General features: G+C 40.6%; 1 protein-coding gene across 2 annotated transcripts in view; it reads left to right on the plus strand.

The window, feature by feature from the left end:
- The window catches only part of KIF5C (kinesin family member 5C), a 147,541-nt gene that overhangs the window by 84,205 nt on the left and 45,581 nt on the right, over window positions 1-17,755 (plus strand). For both annotated transcript variants that reach the window (XM_077830224.1, XM_077830223.1), the window contains exons 13-18: window positions 1,109-1,177; window positions 7,632-7,838; window positions 9,570-9,716; window positions 11,993-12,181; window positions 14,341-14,458; window positions 15,887-15,963. In XM_077830224.1, coding sequence (XP_077686350.1) covers window positions 1,109-1,177; window positions 7,632-7,838; window positions 9,570-9,716; window positions 11,993-12,181; window positions 14,341-14,458; window positions 15,887-15,963 — 807 coding nt within the window. The remainder of the gene's footprint in view (window positions 1-1,108; window positions 1,178-7,631; window positions 7,839-9,569; window positions 9,717-11,992; window positions 12,182-14,340; window positions 14,459-15,886; window positions 15,964-17,755) is intronic.

Raw genomic sequence — 17,755 nt, forward strand, 5'->3', positions numbered from 1 at the left:
TACAGGAAATCTGAAAGACCATTTTAAGTGTTGGGAGTGAAGTGTCCTATATACTATACTTGATAGCTAGCCTTGCCATCAGAAATCAATCTATTGTTTAGGATGGCTGCCAGTAAAATTCAGAATTCTGATGGACTCCGAAGGGGCACAAAAGCAGCCACTTCGATGCTGAGTTGCTTTACAGATAGACATCCCTTTTCACAAGAATGGATGAGAGGGACTTTGTCAGCTGCCAGGATTGACCTGTCTATCTGAATCCATGCTTTTAGAGAATATATTCAGTGGAGTCCGACACCTCTCTTCTACTTCTGCATTCAACAACAATTTCTAGCCCTGAGGATATTGCCTTAACTAAAAACCTGAAATGTCAATAGAATTGCAGTATCCACACAAAGGTGGATAATGTTTCCTTCAAGGTCTTTGATATGGAAGGAAAGAAATAAATGTAACAAAGTGTACCCATGTTTTATGATGTATTTTTTTTAATGAAGTTCAGGACTGGTCCTAGTTCTTGTTTAATAAACCTATCTCTAATCCATTTCCATTCAGAATAGAGTGGCAGACATTTTTATAAAATAATATCTATATTATCACAGCTAAATTAAACTTTTGAACATCAAACATTTACAGTGAAACTGCTGACTGATCTTTCCCTATAAAAGCACCTCCATTTTGGAGTCACCAGGATTGTCAAGATTTTGGAACTCTTTCAGTGTAAGGAGGGAGAGACGAGATAAAAATGTGTGTTTGGAAAAGCCCTTAATTGGAGTCTACAACCATAGCACTGAATATCTTGTTGTGTTATGCAATTATAAATTGACTAACACTGGTTTGTTTGCTTGATGCAGTTACTGCCATTCCAGTGTCTTAGTCATGATCTGAGGCAAGGCTGCTTAGCTGCATGTTATGATTTTTATTGAGACATCTAATCACTTATGTATTTTTTAACCATATAGCTCTTCTTTATAATTCTTTTTCTTCTGCCCATCCATATTTATACTGATTTTATTTCCATCTTGGGGCATTACTGTTGTACAGGTCCTGCAAAAGAAAAGAAAAAAGGGTTCAAATCCAAATTACAGAAATAAATCTTTTTATTAAATTGCAGGATGATGAAATCAACCAGCAGAGCCAGTTGGCTGAGAAACTAAAACAACAAATGTTGGATCAAGATGAGGTAAAAAAAAAAAAATCCAAATAACCTTTGTTAGAAAAATTTTGTTTCACAGGGAGCTTTTGTTTTTTAATTTTACTGTATTAGCTATGCTGCTAAATGTTATAACTGTCTAAAAATCTATTGGATGAGAGTTGCCTTATATGACAGATGGAAGGGTTTAAACTTTGGGTTTGTTAGTTTGGTCATCTTGAGAATTTGAAGTCTAAATGGGCACACATTCGAGTACACCATATTGCTGGGCCATAATATAGAGCAGAGGTGGGCAGACTACATCCCGTGGGATGGAGCCAGCCTGTGAGCTGTTTTAAGTCAGCCTGCGAGCTGTACCATGTGGCTCAGCCCTGCTCCAACTGGGGTGCTGCGTCGGGGGCCGCACCATGCGGCTCGGCCCCACTCCGGTGCTCTGGCTAGGGCACTGGGTCGGGGGCTGCACCATGGCCCCGCTCCGGCTCCTACATGCTCCAATGGCCCCATCCAGCGCTCCAATGGGAACTGCAGGGGCAGTGCCTGTGGATGGGGCAGCGTGCAGAGCTGCCTGGCTGCGCCTCCACGTAGGAGCCGGAGAAGGGGCATGCCACTTCTTCCAGGAGCCGCTTGAGGTAAGCGCCGCTCAGAGTCTGCACCCCTGAGCCGCTCCCCACACCCAACCCCCTGCCCCAGCCTTAATCCCCTTCCCGCCCTTCAAACCACTCGGTCCCAGCCCAGAGAACCCTCCTACACCCCAAAGTCCTCTTCCCCAGCCCAGAGCCCGCATCCCCTTCCACACCCCAACCCCAATTTTGTGAGCATTCATGGCCCACCCGACAATTTCTATTCCCCAGTGTGGCCCTCGGGCCAAAAAGTTTGTCCACTCCTGATATACAGGATGGTACCTCTGGGGGTTTGAAAGTGAGAAATGCTGATAAAACATTTTTCACTGTGTTCGTCTGTAAAATGCAAGCCAAGGTGGACGTTAGCCAATTACCTGAGTTCCTTGGGAATGTTGACACTTTAAAAATTATTACTACTGGTGAATTAGTAGTGCCCAGGATTGGGCATTACTGATTGGTAGGTTGCATATTTTAGTGGAGTGTCTTTGGAAAATGGAATCAGTTTTTCTTGAGTTTTCATCCTGGCACTGCCACTGATGTGCTCTGAGGCCTTAAGTGGATCAGTTAATATCTCTTTATATCAGTGTCTGTGTCTGGAAAAGGAATATACGTGTGTTTAAATGAGGATGATCCTTACCTACCTCACAGAGATGGTAAGAGGATACAGTAGTAATTGTGTGAACATGACGTACAGTACGGTACAAATGCTAAATCACTATTACTGAGCTTCTCAAATGTAGTTGTGGGGTTTTTTTTTTTTTGGAATATTGGAGGAGGTGAATGTTTTTATAGTGCGTTAAATTCTCTATTTTTTGCTGTCCTTTCTTTTGCCGTTTGACCAACTTTTTTTTTATATTTTAAGCTTTTCTTGGGTCAAGTTCTGCTGTTAAAGCAGTCGAAATACAGAGTAACTCTAACACACCAGTGCAGCAAGTGAACTGAGATCTGTTAAACACAGAAAAATTCGCCCCTTCACCTACCTCTTTTTTTCTTTTTTGAGAGTTCTTCGTGCTTATTCTCCTATTTCTCACATCAGTGTCCAGACATGATACTGATTTGATTGCCCCTCTATGTTCTCTCTTTTCTTTCCCTTTTTCCTCCTGTAACGGCCCATGCTCCGCCAAGATTCTGACCCTTGTCCCAGGTCTCCATGTTTTTGACTTGCCTGTGGGCTTTTGTCTTCTGCCCCCATCAAATGTAGTTTAAAACTCTCCTCACTAGGTTAGGTATAGTAAAAAAGAAGAATGATCAGAAACACAGATGAGCACAGTATGTTGGGGAAGAGTCAACACAGCTTTTGTAAAGGGAAATCACATCTCACCAATCATTAGAATTCTTTGAGGGGGTCAATAAATATATGGACAAGGGTGATCCAGTGGTTTTAGTGTACTTGGACTTTCAGAAAGCCTTTGACAAGGTCCCTCACTAAAGGCTCTTAAGGAAACTAGGTAGTCATAGGATAGGAGAGAAGGTCCTCTCATGGATCAGTAATTGACTAAAAGAAAGGAAACGAAGAGTAGGAATAAATTATCAGTTTTCAGAAGGGAGAGAGGTCCCGAAGGATCTGTACTGGGACCAGTGCTTTTCAACATAGGGTGACCAGACAGCAAGTGTGAAAAATCGGGGCAGGGGGTGGGGGGTAATAGGCTTCTATATGAGAAAAAGCCTCAAATATTGGGACTGTCCCTATAAAATCGGGACATCTGGTCACTCTCTATTTCAACATAGTACATAAGAAAATAAGAATGGCCATACTGGGTCCAACCAATGGTCCATCTAGCCCAGTATCCTGTCTTCCCACAATGGCCAGTGTGACGAGCTTCAGGAAAAGAATAGGTAATCATCAAATGTTCTGGAAAAAGGGGTACATAGTGTGATGGCAAAGCTTGCAGATGATAGAAAATTACTCAAAATAGTTAATCCAAAAGCTGACTGTGAAGAATTACAAAGGGATCTCACAAAACTGGGTGACTGGGTAACAAAATGGCAAATGAAATTCTGCACATTGGAAAATCTCAACTATATATACAAAATAATGGGGTCTAAATTAGCTGTTACCACTCTCAAGGAAGAGATCTTGGAGACATTGTACGGCGTTCTCTGAAAACATCTGCTCAATCTGTAGCGGCAGTCAGAAAAGCTAACCATGTTAGGAACCATTAGGAAAGGAGTAGCTGATTAGACAGAAAATATCATCATGCCTCTATGTGAAGCCATGGTAGGCTTGAATACTGCATGTGGCTCTGGTCTCCCCATCTGAAAAATGATGTATTACAATTGGAAAAGGTTCAGATAGGGGCAACAAAAATGATTAGGGATATGGAACAGCTTCCATACAAGGAGAAATTAGGAAGACCGGGACTGTTCAGCTTTGAACAGCTGTCAACCTGTTGAACTCATTGCCAGGGGATGTTGTATGTTCAAAAAAGAATAAGATAAGTTTATGGAGGATAGCTCCATCAATGGCTATTAGCCAAGATGGTCAGGGATGCAACCCCATGCTCTGCCAGAAGCTGGGACTGGATGACAGGGGATGATCACTTGATAAATTTCCCTGTTCTGTTCATTCACTCTGAAGCATCTGGCACTGACCACTGTCAGAAGACAGGAAACTGGGATAGGTGGACCATTAGTCTGACCTGGTATGGCTATTCTTATGCTCTTATGAGTGTCTTGATTAGTGTTGCATTTCACATACTGCCAGCAATAATACTTCAAATTACATTCTACAACTTGCTGGTGTGTATTCCTAACTTTATAGGGTTTTAAACCATCTACTTCTGTTTCATAAAAGAATGTAGTCCTTTGTGGATCTAATGTCTGTAAGTCTAATTTAGAGTCCAAATCTCACTCATTTTCTCTAGTTTCCCATTTGTATAGTTTCTGTACTCCTGAGTTCTGGCATCTTTTCTTACCTTTATTTCTTGGGCTATTTGCATCACTCTCCTTTTGGATGTTTAATTACTTGGGAGTCTCCTGTATTCTAGCTCATCTCCTGCCTCGGTCTGGATCCTTACTCAATATTAGTTTGTTTTCAGTGGCCTCTAATCCCTACCATGTTGACCATTTTCTTTCTTTTTTGCATTCATTCCTGCGTCACCAACTTTATTATCAAAATCCCTAAGGCTAGTGTTATACCACTGGCTTAGAAGCTTTATTGGAAGTTGGGGGGGATGGCAGTCTGTCACCTCTGGAAGCCAGTGCAATATTTTTGCTAACTTCCTCTTTTAGAGAATGAAACTAAGGTTTTTGGGGATTTGACTTCATATCTGTAAACTTCACCAGCTTCTCACAGCTCTCATTGAAATGATCCACCTACAGTCTACTACTGCTTGTGATTAGTTCATTGATATATGATGCAATGTGGCTGTTCTCCCTAATTAGCCAGAGCACTTATTTCTGGCTGATTAAACTAGTAGATTCAATGCTATTATAAACCATGTTACAGATAGGACACATGCTGTTATAATACCCTTAGAATTCCTTTGCCATCGGTTAACTATTTCTTTCTCAGGTGAAAGTACATACACTTGGGCTAACTACTGCTATACGGTATTCTCAGGTGCAATTCTGAATCTTTGCAGGAAGGCCGTGCCTAAACTTTACTAGAACATGAGGGATAGAACTCCATGTACTAAATTAAGATTAATTGCTTGGTAAATTGTTCTGGTCTGCTTTCTTTGTATGTATGTGTGCATAAATTGACCTTTCACAATGTTCCAACCATCCTAAGATTTCAGTCACTCTTCCTTTGGATGGATGTCCAATAACTTGTTCACTCCTCTATATTCTGATTCTTTCTCTTTGGCCTCTGTAGTAAATACGCTGCTTCTAATAGCCCCCACAGTGAAGCTTACATCTCAAAGTTGCGAAACATGGGGAACAGAACTCCGGAAACACAGATCTTTACCCCTTAAGACAGAGAACTCTTCCTTGCACCTATCTGTCAGTATTATTAAGGCTTATCTCTTCTTTGTGAACCAGTAGGTAAAGAATGAGATAACTAAGCTCCTGAAGTCTTGATTTTCCCCCCTTTCCCTGCAATCAAGTAAAGGGCAGTGTTGTCACTTACACATTAGGTAGTATATTGCACCAATAGATTTTTGGTGTTGTGAAACCGCAGTGGTAAGCACATCAAAATACCTGAAATAAATTGTAAGGAGTAGTCTATGTCAGTTTAGTGGAGAAATAGTTTTAAGGTGTTTGGTTATTATTGTTAAATCATCTCCTATCCCTAGGTCCTGATAAATTAACTTACACTTCACTTTGAGGATACAGTATTACCAGCTGGGTGCATTTCCCTAATGATGAATCATCTCTTCCACACTTTTGGTGCAGGGGCATGTGTCCTGAAACTGACCTGCTTGCTTTCTATTTTCCAGCTTTCCTCTTAGTATCTCTTCACCTTCTCTTTCTATATATTCAACATCTAGAAATGTCTATCTCAGTTCTGGTTTTGTATCTAGAGCTGAACTTCCTCAAGGCTTGGGGGCAAAGAGATAGTGGACAGTGGTAGTTCAGGCTGATAACCATATACTTACCTAACTTTTTATCACTCCTATGAAGTATGGCAGTAGAAAGAAGAGCCTACCACACCATCTTTCAGAGCTCCATTTTTTTCTTCATTGTTTTAACCCTCCACTCCCATGGCATGTTCATTATCCTTCTGGCTAAGCTGGACAGGATTTAATTCTTCTGCACCCATCAGGACTACTAATTTGGCACTAAGGGCTGTGAGTAGTTTAAGAGAACTACATCTACAGCACTTCAAGCTCCAGCCAACCCATCAGGTGAGACCCTTAAAAACAAAAGCATCTACTGAATAAATGTCCAGGATATTGCCATTAGGATGACCCCGATCAATAACTCCTTCTTTTAATTGATGCCTGAAATTTGTAGTCTTTATTTGGTGCTGCATTTTGCCTTTATTTTTTTTAAACAATGATTTTTCAACTTGTGACTTTCCAAAAGTGTATTATTAGCAATAAATATTGGGAGATACTTTTCAGTTTTCTCTTTTATTTTGACACTGTTCTCCTAGAGGTAACTTTACTTGAGAGGTTTTCCAGTTCAGAGTGTGTGCAATCTGAATTTTGAAGAATTTTCCATGGTTTAATTTTTTTATTAAGATTGAATAGGATATGAGAGTAGAATATGAAATTGACCTCTGCACATTCTTCGCCATCCTATAAACTTACCTATGTCCCTTCTTATTTGAGAATGAAATGGATTAGATGGGTATAACAGGAAGGTTGGAGACAGCCATCAGTCTGTGCTAAACCTGTGTTCTTTTTATTAATCAACAGTTTGCGTGTAAAATTGCTTATTTTAAGTTGATCTCTGAAAATAGGAGCAATTTTTAAAAAGAAGTCTGTCTACAGTTTCTTTTAACTCAACTTAAAATGATTATCACAGTTTTTCCTGTTAAAATATTCCCTATAACAAAATGCCACAAGACACCCCAAACTACTTTAGGCAGCTTATTATGTGGTTCACTTCAAAGTTGTGACACTGTGGCTTGAAGTCTTTTTCATTTTGGTTCTTAGCTTGGACAGCATTGAATTCAGAGTGGAAAAAGCATTTGAAGCTATGAAACTGCTCAAAATAAGTATTTCTGTGTGAATCTTGTGGCATAATAGCATTTGATTAAGCTTTCTTTTCTATGGGGTCCAGAGGTTTTTTTGCTTAGTTTCTTCAAAGATATATTTGCACATTACACCTGCTGCTGATATTGTTTCTGGTAGAGTCAAAATCTCTTGTTTCTGGTAGCGTGTCAAGATCTCCTGTAGTCAATGTTGTAACTCTTTTGAACTAGTTCTTGGGGGAACAGTGACCTACTTGGGATCTTTGCCATCTATTTCCAGCTCTTGGCTTCCACTAGAAGAGATTATGAGAAGATCCAAGAGGAACTGACTCGTCTTCAGATTGAAAATGAAGCTGCAAAAGATGAGGTGAAAGAGGTTCTTCAGGCCCTGGAGGAATTAGCTGTCAATTATGACCAGAAATCACAAGAAGTGGAGGACAAGACCCGAGCCAATGAACAGCTGGCTGATGAACTGTCACAGAAAACAGTAGGAGCATTGCTGGTTATTCCTCTATCTGATGTCTGTTTTTCACATGCAGTTTATCTTTGTCAAAAAGACTGATTTTTAGGAAGATGTAAAAGTTTTTGGGGCATCCCAGATATCCACTAGTCTGCACCAATTTATAAATCTTTTATTAATATTCTAGTCAAGTGTATTACTAGCTGCTGTTGCTAAAAACTGAAGTTGAGAAGCCATTAGAAGGCCAACATTTTCCAAGAGTTACCTCTTGTATTGCCCATCTTGAAGAATAAAATTGTGGTAGACTCTGATACTATTATGTGGTAATTGTTGGCAGATACTTGCATACAACACTTAAAATATAATGGTAATTTGTAGGAGCAAAGCACGATAGCAATGTTCTTTCTAATGACTAGACTTTCTTCTCAGCATCTGTAAGCTATCTCCTTTCTTTGTTCTTCCAATATTCCGGTATGTAGATCAACTTTGTCACTACAATGTCTCAGCCTCACTCACTAAGGGTATATCTAAGCTTCAGGCTGGCAGTGTAAATTCCAGCACAAGGAAACATACCCACGCTAGCTCTGATTGAGGGATCTGTGCTCTATGAATATAGTCAGTGTTGGGAGTGGTGGGATGGGCTAGCTGCCCAAGTGCAATCCTATCCCAGATGCTAGGCAGGTACTTAGGGCAGCTAACCCCTCCTACCACTCACCTTGCTGCAGCTACGCTCTCTTTTTACTGTTCTAGCTTGATTGGAGCTAGCATGGGTATGTTGCTTCAAGCTGAAATTTACCCAGTTAGAAGTGTAAGTCTACCCTAAAACTGCCAAGTTGGTGAAAATCTCCCTCCTTCACCCCTCTCCCTTCAAGGAGGTTGGAATAATCTGCATCTTGACAAGCCCCACTAGGATGTAACATAAATGTTTCTTTTCCCTGACTTCTCTGGCTGCAGTAGAGAAAACACAGGCATTGGGGATGATGTAAGAGTGCCAATATTTACAAGAACATTTTGTATTCATTCATTTCTTATTCTCTTCTCCCATGACACACACCTTAGCTTCTTGGATGTGATCAAACCACATCACCCACTATTTCCTAGTCTACAAGATCTTCAAATCTAGATTTGATTTAAATACCCAAAGGGTTAGGCAGGATAGACTCTGGAGCACATGTGAGTCATGTCTATTTGAGTCATTGTCAGGTTCTGATTTCCATTATTTTGTAACTGATACCAACAATATTGATTTCATGTTGGTAATGCTTTTAACATTATATTAGCAATTTTCATTTTACTATGCTATTTGCTAAAAGGCATACTGGCTGTCTGCTGAGGGCCCTGGTGATGAGGACAGGCAGTTAGATAGAAGGCATTACTGTTCAAACACTAGAAAGATGTAGATGTTGGTGTGTTTAATATGTAACTTGGATGTCAGACTCTAAGTGAATTCTGCAAAAGGAGGAATAAAATAAATAATCCTGTAGCCTGAAAGCCACAATTGAACAGCCTGTACCCATGGAATGGCACTGAAACAAGGGAAAATAAAAAGTGAGGTCACAATTATACCTCTATCAAAGGGGAGATATAAAAACAACCATTTAAAGACAACCTTTTAAATGCTGAAATAGGAAAACTGACTCCTGTGGGTTTGTTCTGCTCAGAGTATGAACTGTTGGGTTTCTGAACTATAGTTGCTGCCCTGTATAAAGGGTAAATCACTAGACAGGTTTGTAATTTCATCTCTTAAATCTTTTCCAGACGGCTTTGACAGCCACCCAACGAGAGCTGGGTCAGTTGCAAGAACTCAGCAATCATCAGAAAAAGAGAGCTACAGAGATCTTGAACTTACTGCTTAAAGATCTGGGAGAGATTGGAGGAATCATTGGTACCAATGATGTTAAAACAGTAAGCCAGATCTTGTATTGCTTTTTTCAAAAGAATATGAAGATGTAGTTCTGAGGATGGGTGGTTTTGGGTATTTACAACCTTTGGGTACTCCAACCTTTCACCTCTGTAGTCTGATATTTAAATCCTCCTTGGATCACAAATTAAAATAATTTTGTTTTGGACTTAGTGGATGTTTTTCTAGGTCATAAAACCACCATGCAGCTTATGCAATCTGTGGTGATGGGCGTGCTCTGTTCTTGAGAAGTCAAGGATTTGTATTAGCACCTGTTCAGCAGATCAGGCCGGAGTCCTGTGAGGAGAAACATTTGTGGCTTACCATTTAAACACTGGCTGAGTTTAGAAATTTCACAGATTTTCAGGGAAATCAAAGTATTGGTGACAAACTCAAGTCTGTCAATTTCCAGCATTGGTGAATTTTTCTGATTACCCAATATATGTCAGCCTTGCTGTAGCATATGCCTGACTATAGCCAATGTAGGAGAGGAAACTTATTAATGGTTTCTTCTTCTGTGAAATAACAAAGTGGAAAATAAACTAATGCTATTGACACAGTAGAACTTTGGGTGTGGAAATGATTCTGGAGATACCTGAAATCTTCAGCCACTCAGTGCTTTGAAATTTGCATGCTGACTGGCTCCTCTGAATACAGACAGCTGGCCACGTTCTTCAAGGTTCTCACTTCTCCCACTGTAGATAAAGGAAATTCCAACCATTGGAAATAGTATTTTAATGGCCATTGGCTAAACCTGTGCATCCGTTTAAACAAACTATTCACTGTAGGTCATGTACACATTCTCTTTACGCTGTTGGCCATGTCACTTTTTTCTTTAGAAACTAAATGTTCTGTCTAGTTGCTAGACCCTTCTGGCAAGTTTGCATGAGACAGATCTATTTCTAAGCAGTGTTTCATGTTGTCTTTTTAGTGTACTAACTTTCTCCTCTTTGCTTCACTTGGAATATTGGAGCTGGCGTCTTACTTTTTAAACTCTTTCCCCGTACTTCAAGGATAAAAAACAGTATGTGCCTCTGGATACCCTGGCCATGATATACTGTACCCCTTGGACTTGATCCTGAGAGTTGTTGTGCACCTGCTTCTCTCTCACTGAGGTCAATGGGATTTGCAAGTGCTCAGTTCCTCTCTGATTACAAAGGACATGATCCTTATTTATCTGGCAATGTGTTTCTTATGAAACATCCTGCATCATTATTTTCTGGAGTATGAACTGTTCGTTTAAGAGGTGCTAGAAGGCATGTTTGGGTATGGGAGGGAGAGAAAATCCATGCTTGCTGAGGAATTCCGAGCTCAATGAACGGTGAGAAAATTGGGCACCTGGAATTCTGAAGTGACTAGTAGCTCATGAAAGCTTATGCTCAAATAAATTTGTTAGTCTCTAAGGTGCCACAAGTCCTCCTTTTCTTTTTGTGGAATTCTGCTGTTATCATTGGATTCCACAGGTTCTGAATGTTCCTCAGTGTATTAGTTGATATTAAAATATCTGATAATTCTGGAAATCTAGCTGTTGCAATCTCAAAATAAGCAATATTTAAATAAACTGTCATGCCATTTCAATTTTCAGTTGATCCAAATAGCCAGTAAATCTGGGGCTGATATAAGACTACAGGGAGCTCTGTCCAAATTAATGTAATCTGATCTGGAAGTTCTTTTTAACCATTTTTTTTCCAGTAGCACAAGAGTGAATCTTGCATAAGATGTTACAGCAACCCCTGGTGGACATGTAATTGTATATGAAATTATATTAAAGGGTACAGTACTTGAAAATAGATGCTTACCATTTAGTGGAGGCTTTGTACTAATTAAGAATCCAGGGCTTTACAGGGCAGTTTTCAGTGTAAACAAGTAACAATTGAGGGTGCTTTATAATGTCGCTTTAAAAAGGGAGGTTCATGGCCAGTCCAGCAGCATAGGAAAACTCTTCTGCAATGTGTCACTGCAATTAAGGCAAGTGTTCTAAATTATTCCCACTTTTAATGTTGAATCAGTGGATCAGTGGTTATAATCTGAGCAGGAAGACTTAATTTTTGGCCTTTGTCTGACTTTTATCCATGAAGTTTCTGAGAAGTTGAGTGATACGACGTCTTGGAATGTAAATGGAAAAAAATCCGAGCTGGTATACCCAGGACTTGTGAGTTCTGCTGTGTATTACTGAGATTTCCCTAGCTCTAGACAACTGGTTCACTAGTAGAAAGTTTTCTACATTGACTGTTTTCTTTTATAAGCCTGTATTAAGCAATGCAACTCTTTGTGTGTTTAGTTAGCAGATGTGAATGGGGTAATTGAGGAGGAGTTCACTATGGCACGGCTGTACATCAGTAAGATGAAGTCTGAGGTGAAATCTCTGGTGAACCGCAGCAAGCAGCTGGAGAGTGCCCAGATAGACTCCAACAGGAAGATGAATGCCAGTGAGAGGGAACTTGCAGCCTGCCAGCTTCTCATCTCACAAGTATGCCTCTTTCCTCCTCCTCCTCCTCCTCCTCCTCCTCTTTTCGGCATAAGTCTCAGTGATTTACCCTCTTCTTCATTGAAATTTCCTGCCTCCACCCCGACCTTCTTAAACATGCTACTTCTCAGTGATGAGAGCATGCCTGCTTGGCTGTAGATTTCTGTCGCCCTCACACTGTAAAGTACAGCTTATACACACATGCTGAAGAAACAACTTTATTTCTGCAACTCTATACCTTTAACACTGTGCCTTTAACTTAAAAAAATGTCATGCAAATGAAATTAACAAATATCCAGCTCATTCGTAAAACATGCCGGGAGAGGCATTCATTCCATTAGCAGATCTACAGTTCGGTATATGAAATGATACTGTTAAAACTATGGAGAATGGTACCATATAATTCTGAGCAGCAGGGTTTCCTGGTGGCTGTTGTGTGACCAGAAAAAGAGCTTGGAGGATTCCCCTCTGGGTCAGACTTTTTGTGATCCTAAAGGGGAAAAAGGAAAGGAAATGTGCTGAATACCAGCTACTGCCAATATGGTGGGGTTTTGTTGATTCCACATGGTCATCTCCATGTTCCCTGATTGTGGGGAGGGATTGTGAGGCCACCACTTGTAATTTGCTGGCACTTAGTCTGAAAAAACTGGAGTTTATCATTTAAAATATAAGTAGGGACAGGCCCAGTTTTGCAGTTGCTGTGGCTCTCCAAGCCATTGAACTTGCTGTAGATCTTGATAAGGAAAGGCAGAAGTTGTAACGTGCTTCTAAATGTTCCAGAAAGACATGAGACCAATTTGTGACTGGATAGATCATTTGTTCAGAAATGGGAAATGAACCATGCATATGAATGATCTGATCCCAGGGCTTTTTTTTAATCAATGAAATTCTGTACTGGAGTCTGCTAATACTTAACAGTTACATAGCACTTTTCATGTCCAAAGCACTTAACAAATGTTACCTAATTATTCCCCTCAACACCCCTGTAAAGATAGAGAATCTGAGGAAAAAGGTTAAGTGACTTGCCAGAAGCCATTGAATGAGGCAGGATCAGCAGTGGGAGTGGAACTCACTACTGTGCTGAGACTGATGGTCCATATCTCTGTTTTGGCGTTTGAATGCTTTTAGTGCTGTGTGGAAACCAACCAGATTAATTCTTTCAAGCCTGTGAACTTTTTTCTTGTCATTCTGGGAGCCCTGTGAATAAGACCATGCTGAGGCTCTATCTGTATTTAAGCCTAGAAGGAAACTTAGTAACAGTTAACAGAGGTTTGGACTGTTAAATTGAGCCCTTAAAATTGAGTCTCTCTGCCATGTGTTGCTCTAATTCCCCACATTGGGGAATGAGTATTCCAAACACTTCTTGTCAAACTTAGAAATCTAGCAGACTGTCACCATGATAGATGTGGATTTGACATGTACTTTTCATTGAGAACTCACTCCTGAGAGGTGCTGAACTCTTTCAACTCCCATTAAGGTTAGGAGGTACTTGGAACCTTTCAAGCTTTTGCCCTTAACACGGAAATATAATGTGAACTCAAAAATCTAGACCTCTTCTTCATGCTGAGGCAGGTCTTCTTAAAATGAAATGATCTCATCAGTAGAACTGTAATAGCTCCCACACAGGCCCCTCTTAACTCAGAAATTAGGAATAGAATTTGTTTCAAAATAAAATATATTTTGTTCTTTTTACTTTTGAAATGTGAGCTGCTATTTTTATTAATTAAAGTGACCTTTCTTGTTTAAAGATGTGCTAACAAAAAATAGGAGCAAATGGTCAGTGTTGCTATTGACCAACACATCTGGTTTCCTAGCAGTACAGCTTGAGATGCCCAGGAAGCCACTCAATTATATATTCCATCCTAATGTTAAGTGAATTTGACTTTAAAATATTGCTGCAGTTTGATAACAAGCTGGTCCTGCATTCCATATGGTACTGTGAAAATCCCTGTCATGCTGCATAGTGTTAACCACAGGCCACAAAGAATTAAGATTGTGTTGGTGTTACATCTATCTTAGATCCTGTACAGCACGTGCTCCTAGTAGGTAGCTCTGGATGCAGAGAGCTTCACACGTCCCTAATCTTTATAGGAAGAAAGCACCTGATTTTCTAAATAACAAACTTTGCCAGTTATATCTGCTTACTATTCACTTTTTTAAAGCATGAAGCAAAGATCAAGTCCCTTACAGATTACATGCAAAATATGGAACAGAAGAGAAGGCACCTAGAAGAGTCACAAGACTCGCTTAATGAAGAGCTGGCCAAGTTGCGTGCTCAAGGTACTGTTCTTAAAATAGGGTAATTTAATTGTGGGGGGCCTCTAGTCATAGACTTTTTGTCTCTACAGGCTAGAAAATTGAGTTCTGTCCAACTGGCACATTCTCAACCTTCTGGGGATCCTGCATGTTGTTGTGGCTTTCCTTGCAAATAATGGTTGCCCCTGCCCACCTGCCATTAATTCATCCCATTACTAGAAGGATGACATGGCTGAGCCAGATTGGATAGCTGGGATTTTAATTTGTTTGCCTAATCCTAGGCATTGCTCAGGGTCTCTTTGAAGCAAAAGCAGCTCTGAAGAGGCTGCATGGATGTTACTATTGGGAAACCTGAATGTGAAAACTTGACAACAAATGATTTCCTCCATTCTCCTAATAAATTGTCCTGCATGCTTAGTATTCAGTCCTAGGACAGAACAACGCAGTCACTGTCACACACTTCAGTGACTTGCAGTACACACTGTGCTTGTTATGAAAGCTAAGCCACAGCAGCCTAGTTCATGTAGTGGAAACAGCATCAGGCCCTCCATGGTATTGTAATGTTCTTGGAGTTCAGTCCAGCTGGAATAATCCCCCTAGTTGCTGACCCATACAAGCCCTGTGGGTTGCCTGCTTACAACTGGGGAGACTGCTCACTGTTTGATCCTGGGTGAAATGTTTCTTTCCTAGCTGCTATGTTATATCCTTCAAATACATGGGCTTCATTTTATGGATTGCAAATTAGGTTTTTGTGACAACATATGCAAAATTTATTGAAAGAGCAATTCTCTCTAGTGTCCCTAAGCCTCTGTAGCACACACTGCCACAATGGGTCCTGATTTCCACCATACACCTGCCAACCAGAACATCACCCCATATTTCTTGTCGGGGGTCCTTTCGGACTCCAGGAGCAGCAGGCTGTATCAGAGAATTCATTATTTAACGTTCTGGCAAGTTTTGTCTCCACCTTCAGGCTTCCCCATCTATTCCTAGGGGTAAGTGTGGCATCAGATGCTTTGGATCCCCTGAAAAGGTAGAAGAAAAGGATGGAAGTCACCATGGCCTAAAGAGAGTGGGAAGGGTCACAAGTAGACATCAGGATGCTGGGAATGGGAAGGAGTTGTAGGCATATGGAGGGGGTATGACCTGGTGATAAGTGGAGAAGGTGATGGATGGGTTATCCACATGTCACTTCACATAGAGCCCTGCATAGCCATATGTGAGTCTTTTTCAACAAATGACTGTTAGTGTGCCCATGTATTTTGTTACCATTAAAAACATATCAGAGATGGGTAATATATGATATTCCTGAAGTGAGCGCAGAAGTTCTCTGTCTGCTTCTGGAAAGAAAAAGCTGTTGTAGTGATTTTTTTTTTTTTAATGGTCTCAGATTGAGTGTGTCGAGTAAGTCTCTGGTTAATTCTTAATTTTTTTTTTTAAAACTATTAACAGAAAAAATGCATGAAGTCAGCTTCCAGGATAAAGAGAAGGAGCATTTGACCCTGCTTCAGGATGCAGAGGAAATGAAGGTAGCATTGCAGGCCACAATTATAGATTGTTTCTCACCAAGAACACTTGTCAAATTGACAGTTAGGTCCAAATTCTGCTTTCGGATGCACACATGTTGCCCAATAATTTTTAACAAACTTTTATAATCTATCAGAGCCATAAACTTCCATTAGGAAACCTACATGCCATGCAGGAGTGACTTTCCTGATTTGAAAGGGAAGAGCTTGATAATGTTAAGCCACTTACGTAAAGCTGGGGTGTACATTATAGCCAAAATTTTGGAGGTGGATGGTTTGGAAGTTGAGCTAACTTCAAAAGATGAAAAGATTCAGTTGAAAGATTTGTACAAATTGAATTTAAAAGGTTTTAGTAAATCCACTTCTTCATTTGAACCCAGGAAAGAAATTCAGTGCCTAATATGTTTTCGAGTGGTAGCTGTGCTAGTCTGTATCAGCAAAAAATAACGAGGAATCCTTGTGGCACCTTTGAGACTAACAAATCTATCTGGGCCATAAGCTTTTGTGGGTTAGAGCCCACTTCATCCGTTGCATGGAGTGACAATACAGGAGCAGGTATAAATACATGAAAGGATTGGGGTTGCTTTACCAAGTATGCGGTCAGTCTAACAAGATAAATCAATTAACAGCAGGATACTAAGGGAAGGAAAAAATAACTTTTGAAGTGGTAAGAGAGTGGCCCATTACAGACAGTTGACAAGAAGGTGTAAGTAACAGTAGGGAGAAATTAGTATTGGGGAAATTTAAGTTTAGGTTTTGTAATGACCCAACCACTCCCAGTCTCTATTCAGGCCTAATCTGATGGTATCCACTTTGGAAATTAATTCCAGTTCTGCAGCTTCACGTTGGAGCAAATGTGGTTGTATCTTAGAGCTTGGCTGTAGACAATGGATCTTGTGATGTGGTCTGGATGAAAGCTGGAGGCATGTAGATAAGTACAGCGGTCAGTAGGTTTCTGGTATAGGGTGGTGTTTATGTGACCATCGCTTATTAGCACTGTAGTGTCTAGGAAGTGGACCTCTTGTGTGGATTGGTCCAGGCTGAGGCTGATGGTAGGGTGGAAATCGTTGAAATCTTGGTGGAATTCCTCAAGGGCCTCCTTCCCATGGGTCCAGATGATGAAGATGTCATCAATGTAGCACAAGTAGAGTAGAGGTGTAAGGGGATGAGAGCTGAGGAAGCGTTGTTCTAAGTCAGCCATAAAAATGTTAGCATACTGAGGGGCCATGCAGGTACCCATAGCAGTCCCACTGACCTTGAAGGTATAAATTGTCTCCAAATGTGAAATAGTTGTGGGTGAGGACAAAGTCACAAAGTTCAGCCACCAGGTTTGCCGTGACGTTATCAGGGATACTGTTCCTGACAGTTTGTAGTCCATCTTTGTGTGGAATGTTGGTGTAGAGGGCTTCTACATCCATAGTGGCCAGGATGGTGTTTTCTGGAAGATCACCAAAGGATTGTAGTTTCCTCAGGAAGTCAGTGGTGTCTCGAAGATAGCTGGGAGTGCTGGTAGCATAGGGCCTGAGGAGAGAGTCCACATAGCTAGATAATCCTTCTGTCAGGGTGCCAATGCCTGAGATGATGGGGCGTCCAGGATTCCCAGGTTTATGGATTTTGAGTAGCAGGTAGACTACCCCGGTTGGAGCTGTAAGGGTGCGTCAGTGTAGATTTGTTCCTGTGTTTCTTTAGGGAGTTTCTTGACCAGATGGTGTAGTTTCTTTTGGTAATCCTCAGTGGAGTCAGAGGGTAATGGCCTGTAGAATGTGGTGTCAGAGAGTAAAAAGAAAAGGAGTAC

Source organism: Eretmochelys imbricata, chromosome 11 (assembly GCF_965152235.1).
Source record: "Eretmochelys imbricata isolate rEreImb1 chromosome 11, rEreImb1.hap1, whole genome shotgun sequence".
NCBI lineage: Eukaryota > Metazoa > Chordata > Testudines > Cheloniidae > Eretmochelys > Eretmochelys imbricata.